The sequence below is a fragment of the Ischnura elegans genome, chromosome 3 (assembly GCF_921293095.1).
Source record: "Ischnura elegans chromosome 3, ioIscEleg1.1, whole genome shotgun sequence".
Taxonomy (NCBI): Eukaryota; Metazoa; Arthropoda; class Insecta; order Odonata; family Coenagrionidae; genus Ischnura; species Ischnura elegans.
In genome coordinates, this window is record NC_060248.1 from 118,888,140 (window position 1) to 118,904,771 (window position 16,632).

Consider the following 16,632-nt stretch of genomic DNA (forward strand, 5'->3'; position numbering starts at 1 on the left):
TATAAGCTGACATTTCGAGAGACGACTTGTCTCTCATCCTCAAGACCATGTTACTCTTTGAAAGTCTTTGAACGTCGGCTTACACGACAGAATTAACCTGGCTGAGAACCCGAGAATAATTCATCAATAGTATTCACCAGGAGAAATTAAAATCGTTTATTTTCAACACCTAGTTTTGTAGAATTTTGAAGTAATTTTTGGTGTTTTTTTTTCAAAATTCAATAGGAAGAAAATAGATAAAATTTCTTGTTGAGATCATATGATATGATATGCGACCCACTTACATCAGCAGATCCCTTAAGATTATTTTGGTTTTTTTGATTTTAGTTTCTCAGTAAGTTAACAGTTTAAAAAAAATGTAAAATGGCAAAAGCTTGAGGCCCATAAAAGTTTACATACTTTGCCTCTTAAGAAGTTTTCATGTCAAAGAGGTTCTCAAACCTCAGTCTATTGAAAAAATTTTCATCAAGGTTCCACTGTTAATGAAAGTGGGCCACTCTCAAATTAAATGTGGATGTATTTACACCATTGAAATGCAAAGGCCTCATAATGATGTACATACATGGGAATTTTATGAATTCTGATGAAGTGATTGAGCCACTTTTGAAAGTTGATGCCATCACAGAACACCAACTGTTATAGCATTCCACCTTTTACTCAATTGAAAATTTAGTAAATCATTGTACTTTGAAAGTCTAGCTAATTATCCTCAATATGCATACCTATGAGATGACCTTTGGGATTAACAAGACTACTTATACTATAGACCACTGGAAAAATATTGCTTTCCAGACATGCACTGCAAGCAATGCATTCATAGAATTCATAAACAATCCCTAGCTTGCAAATTCTGATGACTTTCAGCAGGAAATAGATGACTACAGCAAAATATAGTCAGAAATGTTTGAGCAATTTTGTTAAAACATGAATTATTTCTACCTTCATGAAAAAACAAGCAACAATACTAAAATATGAGGAAAATTAAGAATAGCTATGATTATGAGTTATTATGTACTTGTACACTTACAACAACAATTTTGCATACTAACCCCATAGTGGCTGTATGTAAATAAATAATGAAAATTACGACGAAGGAGAGAATCTAGTTTAAGTGATGGATTTTAAAAGAGTCCAATACAAAAGGCAAAGAGTGTTACCTATTGAGTATTATCAAAGAAAATAATGAATATGCAATAGAAGGAATATCAAATCTTGAATATTTTATAAACCTGATTGAATCTTCACTCGAAGGATACTTAAATAATGGCTAATGGCAGCTATATCAAATGATTTACAAATCCTCAAAGCAAATAACAGAGATTTTTGCAGTTTTGACGACTGTTCATGTTTTCTGCATATCCTGAAATTCCTGCATGCCTAAGGTTTTCCGTTTATCTTGCTCTGCGTACCTTTTAAATTCCCTGCTCAATATTTTTTCTCAACGCATTACTTTTACGTTGAAATGGAAACTTTCTTTCATAGATCATTGACAGTTGCATTTACCAGTCAAGCTAAAAAATTACATCACTGATCCTGCAAACAAAACACTATTAAAATTAAAAAAACATTATTTCCGACAGGCTGATTTCATGATTTGCATCAGTACTTCAAGACGCTGGTATTCTATACTATGAAATGAAAGCTTAGCAGTAGATGGAAACAGTATTTTAAGAGTGATTATATAGCTACTTAAAATGGCTATTTATCACAGTGATACTCAGTTTTAGTCAGAGAATACTTGGCTGCAGAATTAATACTCCTAAATACTTTGAAAAATAAAAAAAATACCAGGATTTGCTCTCCACATTTTTGAGAAAAGCTTAATTGAGAAACTTTTAAACAAAACAGCATCTAAATTTCCTAAAGACAATAATGGATAAGAGAACATAGAACGATGCCGAGATATTAGACAAATAAACAGTCATGGTTTAAGTACATTACAACAGAAATTGGATAATAATTACCCTGTTTTAAGAATGACTAAAATCTCATTAAGATACCAAATTCGAAGGTCGGACTTCCAACACTGCACCTCAGCACAATCGTGATCAAAATATGGCTCATAAATAAATGATGCATAGAGCAATACTGAGGAACAAACAATATCAGACCCAGTAGCAGTTCTTCAGTCGGACAAATGGACGACAACATTTAACAAGAGATTAAATAAAAACAAGCACCTAATGTAATCTTTGTCACACTTCCCTGGGAGTGGGAGTAGCAAAACATCAATACAAGGCGGAGAGTCATTGGTGAAGCCAATGCCATGAATCATGGATCTTTATAACCAAATGGCACCATTAAGGAGGGAACAACCAAATGATAGATGGGAATGAGTGGCAAGATTTCCTCTGCGATTATTTAGGGAAAGGAACATGGTGCACCATCACAATTTAGTCTCATGAAGGTTCCTAGCACCACCCCTGGCACTTTGGTGTGGCCTTGGCCTCACTGCCCGGCTAACCTGCTGCACGTTCGAACTTGGTTGCTGCGTTGTGGGATGGTGATGGTGGTGGTGCATGTGGTGTCCGTGAGGCAGCACCACTTCACTGCTCGCAGCACCCAGGGTGCCTAGGCCGTTGGTACCATCAGCACCTGCACTGCTGCCTGAAGTGCAGAGGACAGTGCTGGGTGTGGACGGGTGGTGGTGGTGATGGTGGTGATGATGGTGGTGATGGTGGTGCTGGTGCCCTTGGTGCTGCATTTGGTGGTGCTGGTGCAGATGATGCATCATTGTCTGCCCACCACCTCCACCACTAGACTCCTGCTCATCACCAGAATCAACATCACCTGCAAGAGGCACAAGCATTACACTAATTAGCACATTTGACCAGCCTAAATGGGAGCAGGGTAAAGCCCTCACCTGCTAATCTAGGTGTTGTGGGTTTCAATCTCACCTGGATGGATTTTCCCCATCCATGGTTTGATTCTATGAGAATAATGAAAAGTGTAAGGGAGACTTTTTAGACCTAAATGCTCTTGACTAATAAAGACCAGACTATTATCATTATTTTGAGCATTAAACAGTTCGAAACAACAACATCATTTCAAAATTTCAACATCTGTCATTTTCATGAGCATGGAAAAAGATTTTTTCCTCAAATTAAATAAATGACCCACACTTTCATCCAAACCGATTTTTGATAAGTCCTACAACAACAAAACAATTAAAAAATCGTTATTTTCACAATACTAGAATGGCAGTAATGAGCAGGAATGCAATCTAGAATGAAAAGTTTTTCAAAGAATGAAATGCAATTGTTTCCAATAGCATTTATAAAACTGTATCAGCCAGCAAAATTGGAGGGAAAAAGAACACTAAGAAAAGGTAGATAACTAAATACAAGACAACTGCAAATCAGAAAATGGTACCATGCTCTTGGACCTTCTTCTACTTCTCTTATGCTGACAAGCCATTTTATTTTAGCTGGTACTAAAACCAAACAATATTAAGGTTGGCTGGATAGAAATTTAGTTCCCAAAGTTTTCACTTTAAAAACATCCTCTCTGTATGCACTCCTTGATGTGGTATGTGGATCAGTGTCATTTTCATTTCCTCAAGCATGACCCACTGAAATAATGGCCTTAGTATTTATTTGTAAGAAGAACCTATTCCATTTTTTTCAATTACTCCAATAGATAAACCCTAAGCTTTCTAGTTGGAACAAGGCAAGACCAATATTCAATTCTGTCCAAATATTACTATCTTCAAAGAAAAAAGCATTCTATGAGTATACTCAATTAAGACACGATAGTCTGGTAATCCAAATTGAATAAGCCACATTGCTAGGCCGACTTTGCCTTAAAAGCAAAGATATCACAAAAATAACACCACCCCCCGCACTTTCGCTATCCACACCTTCCATAAATAGGTCCACGATCCACAGGTGTTAGCAAAAGTTTCACGCCAATAGTTTTAACCACATTGCTACAGGTTATGAAACCGTACACGGGGCAAACACCTTTTGCCTTTCATAGTGGAAGTAATCAAACATTTGAATTTAAATTACATTCCTACATTTTAATACATGGGCCAAGTGACAATTGAATGAGAAAAACTCCTTTAAGACTCAAGGTAAATAAATTGTACCAGTGTTATATAAAGTTCAAAAGGACCATAATTGTTTGATGGGTGAAATAGAAGTCGAGCAGGCCCATATATGAAATGAAAATTACTGGTATCATATGGAGTCAATCATGAAATCAATTTTTCCATGGGAAGTGAAAAACGGGGTTTGTGAAACTGAACTTATAAGTTATGGAAATAACTAAAATAAACTCATTAAGAATTGAAAATGAAAGTTGGATATAAGAAAGAACAATTAGGGTAGATAGTATGCTAAATGCAGGGAAAATCAGTAGGTCAATGGGTAGGTTCGGTGGACAAAGAAGCAAATTTCATTAGATAAAGATTTGCTTGAAGGTATCCTTTGGATGTTAAGGACTGGGCTAAATATGCATGAGTACTCCTAATTGCGTTGGCTGTTTCTATAGAATGAGTAATGGACCTACATCTACATACTATCCCACAAGCTGCCTCAATGGGCGTGTGGCTGTGGACACCAGCCGTAAAGAAATAAAAAGGAAATGCTCTAAATTCCAACTAGTTTTTACTTAAGTCCTTTATTGTTTAGGGAAAAAAGAATTCCCTTATCTAACTGTTCAACAAAATATTTCTCTTATTTTATTGCTTCAGTTAGACGTGGAAATATAGTGCAGTTCTAATATGATGAACTCTGTGGCACTCTTAAAGATTCTCAATTACTCAAGCAATCTATGCCAAGCATGCAGCTTGCAAATCCCTAGTGGCTCCCAGCCTAATTCGCTTAACACCTAGGTAACGCTTTCAGTATGCCCATAGCAATTTTTGGTGAATCTCGCAGCTTTTCTTTGTATTTTATTAAGCTCACGTATTAAGTCTTTCTACATCGGAAACCACATGCTCACCACATATTCAAGGTGAGGCAGCACAAGAGTGAAATAGTACCTTTTTTTACTTTTACATCCAAAAATCTTGCTCAACGGACTTGCATGCCTTCCCTGGTTCAACAACATTGCTTCACACAAACTGGCAGCTGCCAGGCATAGCCCCATTTGGCAACATGGCATTTATAGAATTTATTTACATTCACAAATAACAATATTTTTTATACATTATGGATCATAAGAAAATGAATTAAAATGTGTTTCTGTCAGTAAAATTTTTTCTTTTGGGGTAAACTGAGGGACTAGATAAAGTTTAACCATTTCCTTTAATTAACAAAAACTAGTATGCATTATAAAAATATGATAAAACCATTTTATGTATCTCCATTAAGGTTTGCAACTTATTGTGGAAGATAAATGCTGTAGACACTGTAGTTTTCCCGTGGTTGAGCTGTGAAGTTCATGAAGTTGACAAAACAGCTAATTTTTTGGTGCACTGAGTCATTTATTACACTAACACGCCAATATTAGTGATTTTGCCATAAAACAAAAAAAAATAAGAATTTAAAATGATGTGTTATTCATTATTTTAGAAAAAACACAAGCCCAGATATACATTTTCAAAGTACAGCGGAACATCATGTTGATGCCAGCGTATTCGCGATGCGACGGACGCCATCTATGAATTAAGTAATGCTTTTCCTTTCCTTTCATCAAAATGAGTCTTATATCAAAGAAAAGATTTCTGAAGAGTGAGTTCTAGCAGTTATCACTAGCAAGCTACTTTTTGCAGACAACAAAACTTTCATAGCACTAAAAACAAGGTAAATGGGTCATTCCACGTCAAATCACCCAGAAATTTTCAAAATGACACCCACCGACTCGGATTTTTATGAAATTTTTATCACTAGCTACTATCACCTATCTAATGACCCATGTAAAATATTTCCTCTCTCACTTTCATAGTTTGCTAGATATGAGGAGTCAAAGTTTGAGATGTTTGCTCAGAAGTGGCGCTAGTGGGAGTCAAATTCCAGAGTGCAGGGCACAGGGTAAAAATTCATAACTCAGAAACCACATAATATATTTGAATGAAATTTTGACCCCTTGTCTATCCAAGTGCATAGCTTCCATAGTAATGTCTTTTATTCCCCTTGCATTGTTATGTTAGCCAAAATGATGTCAACAGTTGTTAATTAACCGATTTTTTTAGCTCAAAAACATTACTTCATATTTTCAGAATTATCACCATAAGGCAGAGCAGTTAACTCATCCAATTTTTTTTTAAATTGAAGGTTAATATGTGCTCCAATATACTGTGAAATAAAAATGGTGGTGTTTTGACTGCCACTATGAGTATTTCAGGTTTTACTTTTTTTTCTGCCCCCGTGAGAGGGATTTTGGACACGTACTGTAAGACAATAAGTATAAGTGTATCCATACCTTCATGAGGATATATTTGGAATATTGGTCAGTAAATCTAAGACCAAACATGTGGTCTAGTGAATGTGGCTCTTGTTCATACAATTTTTTTATAACAATACTTGGCTTGTGGCAGCTGAGGGGAAAAGAGTCCAAATGGCTCAGAAATGTGAAATGATGCTTTTTCCTGGAATTTACCCATTTTTCAAGTGTTTAGCATAGGGACAAATTGGTATCAACATACATTAGACTCTTACTGTGCATTAAGAGGATAAATGGAAATACTAATTTAAATAAAATTATTTAAATAATACACTTCAATGTGTTTAAGGCATCTCCCTAACATCTCTGGAGGCTCTCTTGGGCAACTAAATGCTTTACAATACCACCAATTCCATCACATGGGGATTTTACATGGCTTGTAGCAAAGAATGTCCATGATGCCATTAATGAGAAATACTGGTAATGCTTGCAAAGATTGAGAAATTTTTTGCAGTTCTTGTACCGTCCTGCACAACCATCACTAAAGTAACTCAATTTTTTTACTAAAGTAAAATTTTCCTTCACAAAGCAAAATATTATTCTTTGGGTTTCATAAACAAAAGCTACATCATGCTCCAAATCATCTGACAAGATGCATAAACTGGAAATAATAAGCTGTTTAGTCAGGTGATCTCGAGTTTAAATCACAACAGGGTGTACCGTACAACTATCACTTGTCCAGTGATACCCTTGTGCCTCATCTTCGATAACATATGAGTAGTTCTCATTAAGTCAAGGAGAACAACTGCTTCATGGGGTCCAAGATTTTCTTTCATTTGCTTAAGGTAGTTTGCCTGTACCTTCGTAATAAATGAATGGGGCACCAGTTTTTCCACTCTTTCAATTAAAGTTAATCGGTACTCATCAAATGTCGCAGTGAAGTTCACCAGTTGAGATCTGTCACGGGAAACCCACTGACTGTATGAAACTTCATCTCCGGGGTCACATTCTTCAAACTTTTTCAGCAGTAAGCTTTTCAATTTTTCACGTGAAGGACACTGAGAGCAATGTCGCAGTATACAGTCACTATTTTTTCTAGAGCACACTAAATAACCAATTAGGCCCTGGCTTGTTTCCTCTATATTACAGGCATTACACTGTAAGTTGACATTTTAATGAATTGTGCAAACACACACTGAATGCGTTCCAGGAGATCCTGCTACCACAAACCATTTTGGACCTAGGTTGCAGAATTTAGAAAAGCCAATTTTAATTCTGGGGAAGTCAAATTTAAAAGTGGAATACAATTCCTTCAAGTTAGCAAGTAATAATCTCTTCTGAACATGTACATTTTTGGAGATACTAATGGAATCTTTCTTTCCAGGCATCATTCTGGAGTACTCATCACTTTTATAGAAAGTCCTCACAAATTGTAATGTTTTATATTTTCCTTCCCTTTTCTCAATTCAGGTGCAGCCAATTTTCCATTGTCTCTGAAAAGTTCTCTTGCTTGGCGGGCAGTGTACTCACTCACATGAAACTCTTCCATTACTTTCTTCCTGCTCCATGAAGTTGGTACCAATGATAACAGATGTACCTTTCCTTGATGAGTGCTTGATGTGTCAACTTTTTGTTTCATTAAGTCTACGAGCACATCCATATCAAGAACTCTTTTAACTTTCCTTTTAAAATTACTGCATGCTGCCTCTACTTTCCTTTTAGCGTAGGTTGACCTTCTGTGAGATGATATGCCATGAAATTTTAAAGGTGACTCCTCTCTATCTTGCAGCGTTCTGTTAAGTAGCTCAGTTGATTTTTCTTGGGATACTGTTGTTTCAAAATTCAAAATACTATCATTGCTGTCACTATCTACTTCTTCAATATCAGAAAGCTCATTTCCAAACCTGGAAAGTTTCTGTACTTCCTCCCTACATGGCTGGCATATTTTCATTCCTGGCACTAATTTCCGTAGAGTTGGGATTTTACAGGCATTTTCTGCAAATTCAAGACTTACATTTCTCAGTGATTTTGATATTTTCTTCTTGTGGCTCTTAAAAGGATCAAGACAATATATTTGGTAGGTTTCATACTTTTTCAAATAGTATATTCTGTGATGTTCGCAAACATTGGATAGGACTTCCCCAGGTACACCACTTCTGAGAGATAACAGCTGTTTTTCAAGTATACTCATGATCTCAATTTCGTTCAGTTGCACCACTGGTGTGTAGGTTTTTTTGAGGCAATCAGATGCAGTTACTTTTCCAATGCTGCACAGTTAAAAAATTTGCTCATTTTGAAGCATAGTGGAGACACTAACCTTTTTTAATGTTGAAGTTCACAATGAGCAGCTTCGCCTAACTCATAGCACACACAATTAATGTACAGGTAAAAATACACGGATCGTACACACAGAATAAACTTGGACACCCATGGAGCATCTTCACACAAGAAGATTTGGTAGAAGACTAAAAGTGGTACCCTAGAATCTATTTTGATTTATCATGCCCTCACTGTGATATATTGTAACATTTTATTCTTCCGAATGTAGAGGTTGCACTTAATACTCTTTTTCCTTGGGGAGATGGAATAACACTGAAAAGTGAGGCTGAATAGGTGGGATTGTATTACCTTCTCAAGTTTGTCATGTAATACAATCATATGTGAGGCAGGGGAGAAAACAATGTGGCACATAATGTCAGCATTATCTCTCCCAGTGAAATAGAAATTTAATACTCCAGTTGCCATCAAGGAATGTGGATATTGGTGACAACCTGCTGCATATCTATAAGTAATACCATTAGCTCTGCCAGCTCTTCCATCACCAAGGGTTTGGAAGACCGTACTTCTTCTGTGAAAGTGAGGCTAACTTTGTACAACTCCAGTTCAGCGGGACTATTTTAATCACTTTTTCACAGATCTTAACAAACTTGAACATTGCATGTGCTTATGATGACCACTGGTTTTTTTGACTAGTTATTTCTAAACACGAGGAAGAACATGATGTGAAAGTGAAATTTATGCACCCATATGGAAAATCCCCATGTGATAGAATTGGTGGTATTGTAAAGCGTTTAGTTGCCCAAGAGAGCCTCCAGAGATGTTAGGGAGATGCCTTAAACACATTGAAGTGTATTATTTAAATAATTTTATTTAAATTAGTATTTCCATTTATCCTCTTAATGCACAGTAAGAGTCTAATGTATGTTGATACCAATTTGTCCCTATGCTAAACACTTGAAAATGGGTTAATTCCAGGAAAAAGCATCATTTCACATTTCTGAGCCATTTGGACTCTTTTCCCCTCAGCTGCCACAAGCCAAGTATTGTTATAAAAAAATTGTATGAACAAGAGCCACATTCACTAGACCACATGTTTGGTCTTAGATTTACTGACCAATATTCCAAATATATCCTCATGAAGGTATGGATACACTTATACTTATTGTCTTACAGTACGTGTCCAAAATCCCTCTCACGGGGGCAGAAAAAAAAGTAAAACCTGAAATACTCATAGTGGCAGTCAAAACACCACCATTTTTATTCCACAGTATATTGGAGCACATATTAACCTTCAATTTAAAAAAAAATTGGATGAGTTAACTGCTCTGCCTTTTGGTGATAATTCTGAAAATATGAAGTAATGTTTTTGAGCTAAAAAAATCGGTTAATTAACAACTGTTGACATCATTTTGGCTAGCATAACAATGCAAGGGGAATAAAAGACATTACTATGGAAGCTATGCACTTGGATAGACAAGGGGTCAAAATTTCATTCAAATATATTATGTGGTTTCTGAGTTATGAATTTTTACCCTGTGCCCTGCACTCTGGAATTTGACTCCCACTAGTGCCACTTCTGAGCAAACATCTCAAACTTTGACTCCTCATATCTTGCAAACTATGAGAGTGAGAGTGGAAATATTTTACATGGGTTATTAGATAGGTGATAGTAGCTGGTGACAAAAATTTCATTAAAATCCGAGTTGGTGGGTGTCATTTTGAAAATTTCTGGGTGATTTGACGTGGAATTACCCATTGGCGGAGAATTTTTTTTCACTGCATTCACTTTGTTTTTCGAAAATATGAAAACAATTTCAATAAAAAAGGGATTTATATATTAAAAATAATAAAAATATAATAAAAAAGGGATAGTAGCTAGTGATAAAAATTTCATTAAAATCCGAGTCGGTGGGTGCCATGCCTGGGTGAACTGACATGGAATGACCCAAATAGGAGATGCTTAACAACCAAGAAAGGATCATTAAGATGTTAATGTATGAGAACAAAAGCAAGAGTTCTTGGAAAGGAACATGCAGCTTACATAACAACACAAAGTGGACATCTCATTCAGTGAATGCTGAAGAGTGGACTGGTCAAACAAGGCATACAGAATGATTGCGGTACACATGGGGGCCTAGTGAAATCAAGTTGAGAGAGGACTAAAGGCAACCACAAATTGGGTCAATAGGAGAATATGGAATACGGATAGAAAGAGAAAAAAATGTATACATGAAGAAGCACTTCAAATGGTTTGCAAGGAGAGAATAATCTTCGAAGAAAGAATGACCAAATACAGAAATTGGTGGAAGCAATATTTAAGGGTGAGAGATTGTCTCATTCCATACCAAAGCATGAAAACTGGTTACAAGACAAGAAAAAGAACACTCTTGAGTAATGAATGGGGAGAAGTTTTATCATCAATAGAAAGAGTGGTAGGATATTTTCCGTAACAAAGAAATAATGTATGGGCATAGTTATGTAGGAAGCAAAAAATTTAGTGAAAAAAATTAACAATTGATTTAATAAAAAAATGGCAGTTAAATTAACCCATTAGTGCATAGCGTTCGATGTATCGGATGTGTGTATTTTATATTGTTATGGGCTCCAGTTGACTTGCGCTACATTTTAATACTGTATCAAGTTCAAATGGATGTCTGTCTTCACCCCCCCACTAATATTTTAGTTGACTCATTGAATTTATCAACTAGAGAAGTATTTATGTGAGACTGGCACACGTCCGATATATTAGATGCTATGCACTAATGGATTAATAATATAATTGCCCACTTAAGGGAGAGGGACTGAATGGGAATTTTGAGAGAGACTCATATCAGATTTTATCAGAAAATACGGAACTTACCATCACTTGAGTTAGTTGATGCAACAAAATGCTCTGACCGGATTGCCTTCCGTGACTTTGGTCTCCGGTAGTACTTAAACTCCCTAGGCAGTGTATAAGATCTTGGCAATGATATTTGGCTGTCAATGTCTGAGGGGATGCGGTACGACTTGTACATTGCCTTGTCCCTGCACTCCTCTCCCTGGCCCCGACCCCTCCTCTTGCCCTCCTTGCCCCCCATACCTCCCTCCCCACTCACTCCGCCACTGCTCGCCCTCACGGCCACAGCACCAGAGTGGTTGCTTCCACTGAATTCATCCGAGTGTGCACACACCCAGCCCAGGGGGGCGCCACCACCCTCGTCTTCATCCTCTTCCTCTTCATCATCTTCCTCATCATCCTCCTCTCCTCCACCTTCATCCTCATCGTCATGCAACCCCTGCGAATATAAAAAAACAAAGTACAAAATTAGAAAGACTTGCCAGTTCAGAGGCTAAGAAGATAATTTTTATTTTATTTATTTACTTATCTCAGTTACCCCCGAAAACAGCACAGAGAGGCCTTTATATCGGGAGTTTAAACAATAAGAAATAGACGATCACATACACCCATGTCCTGGTACGGGCAACCTATCTAGGACGGACTCGACCCTGTGACCTTTGGTGTGGTAGGCGAGGACTAATCCTGGCCACCACCGAAGCCGACAATTAGGCAGTACAAGACACAGAGGTGTAAAAAATCTGGTCATCAAAACTAACAATGACCCAGCTCTGTGACAAACGAACAATAACTGTGTTCCCACCATTTGAAACTTTGAATATTTCTGTCGCCACGATAGATGGTTTCTCATGTGATATTGATTCATGTGCCTTCTGAATAAACTATGTTACCATAAAATTTGATTTCACCTTTACGTACGACAAAAACAGGTGGCTTGGATCAATTTTACAAAAAAAATTAAGAACTACATGAAGAGAAAGTGATTTGGAAGTGAAGACACCAGCCTTGATAGCAGAGGGGTGAAGTCCTAGCCTGCCAGAAAAGAGGTCACGGGTTCAAGTCTCGCCTGCATAGGTTGCTCCAACCCAGGGCAAGGCTGTTCATGCACATAAAATTTTTAAATTTACAGAAAATATTACTGTAAATGGCCAATAAGTGCTGTTTTCTGTGGTGTAGGAATAAATAAAAAAATAGAAATAAATAATTTCTCTTCATGCACATGGACCAGCTCCATCATTCTCCTATTCAGCACTTGCAGATGTCTTATGGATGTAATAACTAAAGCAAATTAGTTTACTTTGACTGACAGAACTTCACTCTTGTTGAAAGTGATGTAAGCCAAACCCAACTCGTGTTTTCAAAATTTTATCGATAAAAATCAGAGGATCGTGGGATACCGAGTTCAAATCAGAACTTAATTATTCTTTAAATTGGTTGCTATTCATTAATGTTTAGTAAATAGTGGCTGAAAAACGATTACTAGTACCTTTTGTTCTACAATTAACTGTATTTGAATAGCTAGTATTAAAAAACATGCATTGTTTTTTTTATTTGATAGTTCAGGTCCAAGTATCGCCTTTTTGTACCTTCTTTTTTTTGTAGTTCGAGGCCCCATGCTAAATATTATTAATTAAATTTGATAATTATACATTTCTGTTTATCTATTACCTGCCAGATTTTAAATTCTTATTTGTAAAACTTAGATGTGATCAAAACAGGTCAGCATATTAGTTAAAAACATCGTGGGTTAGACAGAACTTAATTAAACAATTAAGCCACCATCCTATATTTATATTTTACCATACGATTAACAACAATACCAATTTAAAATGTCTAAAAATGTGAAGTTCTGTCAGCCAAAGTAAACTAAATTTCTTTAGTTATTACATCCAATTTCACGGAAAAAATTAAAACTTTAAATTATGTAATTTTTGCAAAAATATAATATCCAATTTTCAATTTGCATTTTGGAAAACACTTTTAGTTAGAACCTATATTGGGTTGCACACCTATGGAGAGAGTGCACAAAACAAAGCAAATATATACCTTTTTCAACTGCCTAGTTCAATTAGGACAGCTCCTAAAACGCTTTGATAAGTTCCACCTACTTTTTCCAGTTTTTGACAATTTTACATAGCTATGATTCAGAAATATAAATACAAATTGAAATTAATGGTCTGAATAATATTGTTGAATACCAATGACGAGAGCTAAAAAAACGATGCAAAAACATATCTTTTTCAGCTCACTAAGGATAGCACCTAGAGTGATCTGAAAAAATGCCATTCACCCATTTCTGCCTGCTTTTGACAACTTTATAAAGCCATATTTCAGAAACGGTTAGATATAATAATTGAAGTTTGCCTTATTTCTTCGCCCAAGCACCCATTATCACTATGCCTAATTTTAGAAAAATCTAAAATGGTGAGGTCTTATTTGTATTGATAGTGTGTTGAATTGATGTGGAATGACCCCTTAAGTCCTACAAATGGACACAGGCTATTCCTAATGACTATCAATGAGTCACAGGTTGAAATGTTGAAAGTAATGTAGGGATTCACAAAGTGGAAAACCCAGAAGCATATCGTTCGACTAATGTGCCGAGAAAGCACAAGACATTGTTATAATGCAATTACTTAATGCTGTGATAAATGTTTCTTTAAAGCCTCACCATTTCCTCCTCTTCGTCATCATCCTCACTGCGGCAGTGGTAGTAGATCCTAGATGAGGGTGGCGGTTGCTGCAGAGGGGCCCCACCACTGTCCAGGTACCGTGGTGCCAATAGGATCTCGGGTGTGTTGGAGCGTCTCTGCTTGCGGGGTGGTGGGACAACGTATGGGAGATGTGGGGGACAAGGAGGGCGTGGAGGCCAAGGCTGCCGCTTCGCACGAGGTATTGGCTGCCTCGGGGGCACCGGCCCCTCGCCAGGAGGACAGCCCCCAGCTGGAGGACGGCGCTGCAGCTTGCCCTGCTCCATCTCTTCTTCGATAAGCCGAAGCTCAGCCAGCTGTTGCTCTCGCTTCTCCCGCAGCTTCTGGCGGATATCCACTCGCGACCCCACACTTCCCTCGTTCTCGCTCGAGCCCCCTGCCACGCTGGAGCAGTTTCCAGCCGGCGCCGCCGTCACGAGCGGCAAGGGCGTCTTCCAGAAGGGCGGAGGCAGCGGGGCCGCAGCCGCGCTACCCGAGGACGGCTGGGCCGACGCCACCGCGGGGGCTGGCGGCGGGACGAACGTCGTGGGCTTCTTCTTCTTCCGCTTGGTGGCCGGGTTGAAGCGGCAGTTGAACACGCCCGGGGCCGCGTGGGGCAGAACCCCGTTGGAGCAGCCCCCGGTTACGCCCCCGCAGTGGCCGTTCATGTGCCCTCCCTCCCCCTGCTTACCGAAGGCTCTGATGCCGTTGGGCCGGAGACCACCCCGATTGCCTGCAGCAGGGGATGACCCGTCCCCCGCGACCTCGCCGCCGGCAGCGAAGCCGTCTTGCCTCTGGTGGTGGTCGTAGGCGTAGTGGAGGCGCCTCACATGGAAGAACCGGTAGTAGAGGAACAGGAAGAGCATGCCCGAAGCAAATAGGGCTAGAGATATGACAGGCACCGTGGTGCGGATGGAGGAGTCTTCAGCCGCGTCGTCGCCTTCGGAGGCCGTCGACCGAGAGCCGACGAGCCACGCCGTGACCAGCAGGGCGTTCTCCAGGAACATAATAACGTAGAAGGCGGCCATTCGACGTCGGGGACTCTCCTCCCGTAAGTTGACGTAGCACAGCACGTGAACAAGGGCTAAAAGAGCAGAGAGGGCGGCCCTCCGCGGGCGAGAGAAGCCCTCGCCATGGAAGGCGCTCCTAGGCGACACAAGCCACAGGAACATGGACACCCAATGCAGGCCGAGGACGAGAAGGACCCATCGGCCGTAGGCGGCGGCGTAAGCCGCCAGGCACACCGCTCTACTCCCCACGGTTCCTAGGCGCCAGAGGAATTGAGATACTACCCCTGGCCACGTAAGAACCAAACGACCGATGTAGCGGGGACGAGCCGCATTCTTGCCGAAGGACGCCAGCGCCCAGCAGACACTGAAGAGGGAGAGGGCAGTAGATACCAGGGTCAGGTCGCTCAGTTCCTTGGGAGCAACCTCAGTCCATATGAGGTGTAGCTGCAACAGAAGCATAGGAGCAGCTTCGGCGAAGGCGTGGACAAGTCGCAGTACGCAGAGTTCTCGAACCTCGTGCTTTACCCGCCTCGGGTCGACGGGCATGAATAATTTAAAGTAGCGCCAAAGAACCCCACAGAGGATTGCATGAGTGGCAAGGATAGGAAGGCTCTGTTTCCTGCACTTCATCTGCCAGGAATATTCGCTTTTGTGGCTCGACTCCTCTTTACTTTTCTCAGAGTCGGCTTGGGTGTCGTCAACACCCTCGCCTTCCGGTGGACAAGGAGTCTTGCCTAAATACCACCTCAACGACACCACCTGGCATATGATCAGTGATGAAATTATGAACACAAGACATACAACCACCCAAGAAAACTGCTGCTGCTCGAATAAGGCATACACCATCACCACATCGAAAACAACGTCACAAAAGTAAGATGCAAGGGAGATGATATTAAACAAGACATCACATAACGGCAGGAATTCATGTGCCATTTTTCCCTTTGAATTGGCGATGTATTCACTCCAGTGCGCCTTCGGATGGCTCCAAATTTGTCAGGGTGCATAACAGCGAATTGGTCATATTTCTGCGTGCTAGGGGATACATGCCTTCAACCTCAAGACCAGCTTGCCTGTGAACAACAAGGTAGAATGTAATTTAAAGGGCATTTCTGAGGGAAAAGATACCTAAATATCAGCTGCATATGCACACAACACACCTCACTTTCATAAATTATTCGGTGTTTTTCAGATGAATATCATAAACAATTCTGACATTCCATAAACACGAAGTAAACCAAATAGAACAAATGTTTTTGTTGAACACACAAGTTGATGCCATGAGCTACAACGCCAACAAATACGCTAAATTACCACATTAAACAGAACCACATAGTAAATAAATGAAGGAAGGTGATTTTGAGAGTGACAGTTTGATGGTAATAACTCACAATTCTAATAAAAATATATTTATCCAACGTTGACGCCATAGACCTTAAAAATTATCCTGTCACTTGTACACTGGTGCCATCTCATGGTGTTA

General features: G+C 39.2%; 1 protein-coding gene across 1 annotated transcript; it reads right to left on the reverse strand.

Moving 5' to 3' along the window:
• Positions 1-87: 87 nt before the first annotated feature.
• LOC124156443 lies at positions 88-16,610 on the reverse strand. Its single transcript, XM_046530999.1, has 4 exons — positions 16,310-16,610; positions 14,121-16,222; positions 11,471-11,888; positions 88-2,790 (listed from the first exon to the last, which is right to left on the reverse strand). The coding sequence occupies exons 2-4, from the start codon at positions 16,083-16,085 to the stop codon at positions 2,387-2,389; spliced, it is 2,787 nt and encodes a 928-aa protein (XP_046386955.1). The 5' UTR covers positions 16,086-16,222; positions 16,310-16,610; the 3' UTR covers positions 88-2,386.
• Positions 16,611-16,632: the final 22 nt, after the last annotated feature.